Source organism: Podarcis cretensis (assembly GCF_951804945.1).
Source record: "Podarcis cretensis genome assembly, chromosome: 5".
NCBI classification, from domain to species: domain Eukaryota; kingdom Metazoa; phylum Chordata; class Lepidosauria; order Squamata; family Lacertidae; genus Podarcis; species Podarcis cretensis.
This window is the reverse complement of record NC_137174.1, coordinates 101233993-101239992: the sequence shown is the minus strand read 5'-3', so window position 1 is coordinate 101239992 and position 6000 is coordinate 101233993. Positions and strand designations below refer to the sequence as shown.

Sequence of the window (6000 nt, the reverse complement as noted above, 5' to 3'; positions counted from 1 at the left end):
TTCAAAAACCCAACCAAGTCTTCTTCTTTTCTTTTCATTTCATTTAAGGGTTTTTTTAAAAAAAATTATTATCTATCAAAGTGTTTAAAGAGCAACAGCGCCAAAGCAAAGAATCTGAAAATTCTCCCCAAACCAAACAACACGACTCTCCCCAAACCCATACAACATGCCTTTGTAAAAAATAATTTAAGATCCTGAAAAGGTAGGTTTAAAAAGAACTCCAAACATTTGTCACCAAAATAATCCTCTTTTTTTTTTTTTTGCATTTCTGACCAAGTTCTTGCCTAATTTGAGATGACTCACTCCAGATCTAAATCATAAGCAGTCTGAACCCACAAGAAATGCAGAACGGATGGGTGAGTGGGTTTGCCGTGGTTGGGCTCCATAGGGAAAACCACACATCAGTGGCTCTCCACTACCCTTGGGATGCCAGCATTGCAACGAGAGTTAAAGAATGGTAGAGGTGGAAGGGGTCCTGAGAGTCATCAAACCACCTCTTCAGAACTTCCAAAGACAGAGAGCTCATCACCTTCTCAAGGAGGCCATTCCAAATGATCTTACCACCAGAAAGTTCTTCCTAAAATTTAGTTGGAATTGCCTTCCTCCTCATTTGAATCTGTGGGTTCTGAAGCAGCAGAAAACAAGCTTGCTCCGTCTTCCATGTGACGCCCCTTCAGATATCTGAAGTTGGCTCTCGTACCATAGAATTGTAGTCTCGGAAGGGACCTGGAGGGACATCTAGTCTAACCCCCTGAATGCAGGAATCCCAACTAAAGCATCCATGACAGATGGCCATCTTTCCCTTCTCAGTCTCCTCTTGCTCAGACTAAACACACACAACTCCCTCAACCATCCCTTCCAGACTTTTGATCATCTTGGTTGCCCTCCTGCGCACACCTTCCATCTTGTCAATGTCCTTCTTAAACTGGGGTGCCCAGAACGAGATGCATTACTCCATTGGTTTGGGTCGTCCCCTCTGGAGCAGCAGCTTCTGCCCCTTTACAATGCTCCTGGCCATCCTTGAGGACCTAGACATCTTTGAAGCACCTGCTAAAGGGAATACTCAAGACCTTCAGCCACCTTTAGCCAGATACCTTCTCCAGTGTCAGGGATTGTACCTAATTTCGAGACATTCTGAGCTGCCTGATCTGTGTGTGCATTTTGGGGGATCCCTAGGCTCGACGAAGGGACGTGGGTGGCGCTGTGGGTTAAACTACAGAGCCTAGGACTTGCCGATCAGAAGGTAAGCGGTTCGAATCCCCATGATGGGGTGAGCTCCTGTTGCTGGGTCCCTGCTCCTGCCAACCTAGCAGTTCAAAAGCACGTCAAAGTGCAAGTAGATAAATAGGTACCGCTCCGGCAGGAAGGTAAACGGCGTTTCCGTGTGCTGCTCTGGTTCGCCAGAAGCGGCTTAGTCATGCTGGCCGCATGACCCGGAAGCTGTACGCCGGCTCCCTCGACCAGTAAAGCGAGATGAGCGCTGCAACCCCAGAGTCGGTCATGACTGGACCTAATGGTCAGGGGTCCCTTTACCTTTACCTTTACCTAGGCTCATGGAACAGGAACCCCGGCCTCCTAACACGGCCGCAAACTCATCCCACAGAGCGTTGTGCCCTTGTGCCGGCTCCCTCACCCCAATGGCATGGACCCTCGATCCACGGGAGACCTCCTCTCCCCTCACCCCAATGCCCAGGGGGCGAGAGGGACACCTAGAGCACATAAAAGTCATTGTTGTTTGACAAGTCCGCGTAGTGGCGAAGGCTCAGTGCCGAGGGTGGGTGCTGCTGCAATGGCTTCTCGCTCTTCTGCAACCTCCGCCCCTTGGCCTCTCCCGCGGGAGTCCGGTGGCACTGTGGCCCCGGTTTGGGCTTGGCCCCACCTCGCCCGTGGCCCCCGAGTTTGTGGTTCTCGTTGCAATAGGCCACGCAGCAGCGGCAGGCCAGGAAGGGCTTGGCGTGGTCTTTGGCCTTTGACCTGGGCAGCGGCGCCAGGCCCCTTTGGACGGGGAGGCCTTTCAGCCGGGAGCCGGGTGCTTCGGCCGGTCCTTTCAAGCGTCCTTTCTTCTTCTGGACATGGTCCAGGCTGATGTCCGAGTGGGAAGAGCAGCTCTCATTCCAGGAGCAGCTGCTGGCGGTGCTGAGGCTCCTCAAAGGCAGCGCCAAGCGCAGGGCTTTCCAAAATTTGGAGCCGGGGCGCTTGGACCTCTCTCCCTTCCAGGCCACAAAGGCCACCGACTCCCTCAGCTGCTGGATGTTGGGGTGGGCATGGAGAAGGGGGCGGTACTCCACCACCACCAGCTTGGTGGCGATGTTGTTCTGGCACAAGAGACCCAGCTTGAACTCCAGCATGCTGATGCTTTTCTCCAGGAGGTAGTCGGGACTCAGGACCACAATCATCTTGCGGCTCCTCTGGATGAAGTCGAAAATGGCTTCTGTGGTATCTGAGGGGGAAAGGAAGGGACGCCAGTCAGGTCTCTGCACCCATATCAGCCTGGATAGCTCAGCTGGTTAGAGCGTGGCGCTGATATTGCCAAGGTTGGAGGTTCTTCCTCCCTCCCCACAATTTTTAGAAATAACATTCATTTTAAACAGAATCACATTTATACATTACAGCGGTACCTTGGTTCTCAGACTTAATCTCTTCCGGAAGTCCGTTCCAAAACCAAAGCGTTCCAAAACCAAGGCATGCTTTCCCATAGAAAGTACCGTGGTACCTCGGGTTACAGACGCTTCAGGTTACAGACTCCGCTAACCCAGAAATAGTACCATGGGTTATGAACTTTGCTTTGAACTTTGGATTTGAAAGGAGCGTGAAACAAGATTTGGAATATCCTATAGGCACTATTTTTAACCATGGAAGTTTGGTAGGAAGGAATATGATTACTGTTGGGTTGGAGCTTCCCTGAGATCTAGTTTTCAATACCAAAGACTATCGAAAGGACTGGCAAAGGGGACATGGAAGAGATTTGAGAGCCTCCGGGTTGATGGCTTTACGAGATTGATGGACTATTGCTGGGGACCGAAACCGGGGAAGGGATCTGGTGGAAGGAAATTGGGAATTTAAAGTGTATATAATATAATTTGTTTTTTGTTTTCTTAATGAGAGATGGGAAATTCGTGGAATGGAATCTTTTTTGACCTTAGGGAAACGTCTTAAGAATAAGTATAGATATATAGGTTTGGATGAGAGTTAAGATTGGACAAAGTAAAAGTGGACGGTTATGTGGTGAAAGAAAGAATTGGAAATTATAGTATAATAAGATAAGATATAAGGATAAAAATAAGATGAAGGATTATTATAGTATATTAAGACAAATTATAAAGATAAAAACAAGGTTGAAAGGATTTGCTGAAATAGCAATTTGAATTAGAATACAAAAATGGGAGGTGTGAGGAGGTCAAGGAAATAAGTAAAGGAAAGAAAGCTATGTAAAGGTTCGATTTGTTCTTTTTTTATAATTGATTGTATTTTTTCTGTTTTTGTTATTTTTCTTTTTTCTCTTTTTTGTAACCTTTAAAATTTTGAATAAATATTATATATATAAAAAAAGAGAGAACAGAAATTGCGCAGTGGCGGTGCGGCAGCAGCGAGAGGCCCCATTAGTTAAAGTGCTGCTTCAGGTTAAGAACAGACCTAGGGAACGAATTAAGAATGTAACCAGAGGTACCACTGTAATGCAAAACGGATTAATCTGTTCCAGACTTTTAAAAACAACCCCTAAAGCAGCAATTTACATGAATTTTACTATCTGATGAGAGCATTGATCCATAAAATGAAAGCAAGAAACAATGTACTGCAGTCGCACAATCAATCAATCAATGAGTAGCTGAACTGGGTTCCACAGAGTCACAAAAACAAAAAGAGCCACAAAAACCAAAATGCAAAATAAATAGCAAAAACAGACAGATCTAAGCGTTACACTCAGATCAGAAGTGCAACACTCAAAATGGAGCACATTCAGCTTCCGGAAAAGGTTTGCAAACTGGGAAACTTACTTCCGGGTTTGCAGTGTTTGGGTTCCAAGTTGTTTGAGTACCAAGCCATTTGAGAACCAAGGTACCACTGTAGCGGGATTCTCAGAATCCCCCGACTACCTCCCCCCCCCAGCTTCCAACATTTATCTTTTCGTTTTCAACCTTACTGCATCGAATTATACTTACCCACACTTATTTAAACCCACATTTAACCTTATCAAATTATATTACAAGTATTAAATCGACCCTGCTAACATCTTCAGATATTTACAGTGATCTTTAAGATACTCAATAATTTTTTTCCGAATCCTTATTGAATTTCTTGTCATCTTGGTGTCTTATCCTCCCCATCATTTTTGCTGTTTCGGCACATTCCATTATTTTGACTCTGCATTCTTCTCTGGTTGGAGTTTTCTCTTCTTTCCACCCCTGGGCAAAAAGCATTCTTGCAGCTGTCGCCAAGGTTGCAGGTTTGATCCCCGTATGGTACAGCTGTGGATTCCTGCATTTCAGGGGGTGGACTGGATGATCCTTGGGGTCCCATCCAGTTCTACAATTATATATATATAGGCATTTTCTCCAGCAGTGGGTTCTAGTCAGAGAATCATTGCATACTCTCCAAGTTCCCTGATTTTCCAGGGACAGTCCTGGAATTACAGAAGCCACCCCAGTTTCTGATTTGATCCCAGAATGTTCTGATTTTCCTTTTTTTTTCCTCCTCTCAGAAAACAATTAAAAGCTGTGTGTGTCTGTGTCTGTAGGTGGAAAAAGCGGAGCCCTGTTTATACTGACAATAAAATTCCTGCACCAAATGAAGGAAATTGTGACGCTGGCATACAAAGCCCTTCCTATAATTTTGGTGGAAAATGTCACCAGTCCACTGTAAATTCTTAAATTGTATTTCAATATTTTGTTGGAAGCAGCCCAGAGTGTCTGGGGAAACCCAGCCAGATGGGAGGGGTATAAATAATAAATTATAATAAAATTATTATTATTATTACATTGCAATGCTTCCGAAACCAGCTATTTCTTAGGGAACATGGGAAGTGTTGCTTGACACTGTCTACTCAGAAGTAAGTCCCACTGTATTCAATGCAGCTTGCTCCCATGTAACTGGGTCAAGACCGGGCAGCCTGACACTGCAAACTTCAGCATATTTACTCAGAAGTAAGGATTCACCCTTTAGTAATGTTCCTGATCATTCTCACAGTTTCTTCTTCTTCTTCTTCTTCTTCTATTATTATTATTATTATTATTATTATTATTATTATTATTATTATTATTATATTTCCAACTCTTTTCCCTGACAAGGACTCATGGCAGGTTATCGATGAAATTGTTGCAAATGATCCCTTCCCTCACACATTTTTTACTTTACAACAATGCTGTGAGGTGGATTGGGTGGAGAGGTTTTAATTGGATGAAGGTGACAGGTGAAGATGTTTATAGCCACATCTATGTGTGCAGGTATATAGCCACATCTATGTGTGCAGAACAACTGATTGGTTCAAAATTGGGAAAGGAGTACGACAAGGCTGTATTTTGTCTCCCTGTTTATTTAACTTATATGCAGAATTCATCATGCGAAAAGGCTGGGCTGGATGAATCCCTAGCCAGAATTAAGATTGCTGGAAGAAATATCAATAACCTCAGATATGCAGATGACACAACCTTGATGGCAGAAAGGGAGGAGGAATTAAAGAACCTTTTAATGAGGGTGAAAGAGGACAGCGCAAAATATGGTCTGAAGCTCAACATCAAAAAAAAATGAAGATCATGGCCACTGGACGCATCACCTCCTGGCAAATAGAAGGGGAAGAAATGGAGGCAGTGAGAGATTTTACTTTCTTGGGCTCCATGATCACTGTAGATGATGACAGCAGCCACAAAATTAAAAGACGCCTGCTTCTTGGGAGGAAAGCAATGACAAACCTAGACAGCATCTTAAAAAGCAGAGACATCACCTTGCCAACAAAGGTCCATATAGTAAAAGCTATGGTTTTCCCAGTAGTGATGTATGGAAGTG

At 44.6% G+C, this 6000-nt stretch overlaps 1 protein-coding gene across 4 annotated transcripts in view; it reads right to left on the bottom strand.

The window, feature by feature from the left end:
- Window positions 1-1358: 1358 nt before the first annotated feature.
- The window catches only part of IL1RAP (interleukin 1 receptor accessory protein), a 108717-nt gene continuing 104075 nt past the window's right edge, over window positions 1359-6000 (bottom strand). For all 4 annotated transcript variants that reach the window (XM_079977892.1, XM_079977893.1, XM_079977895.1 and 1 more), the window contains one exon: window positions 1359-2440. In XM_079977892.1, coding sequence (XP_079834018.1) covers window positions 1710-2440 — 731 coding nt within the window. In that variant the 3' untranslated portion in view covers window positions 1359-1709. The remainder of the gene's footprint in view (window positions 2441-6000) is intronic.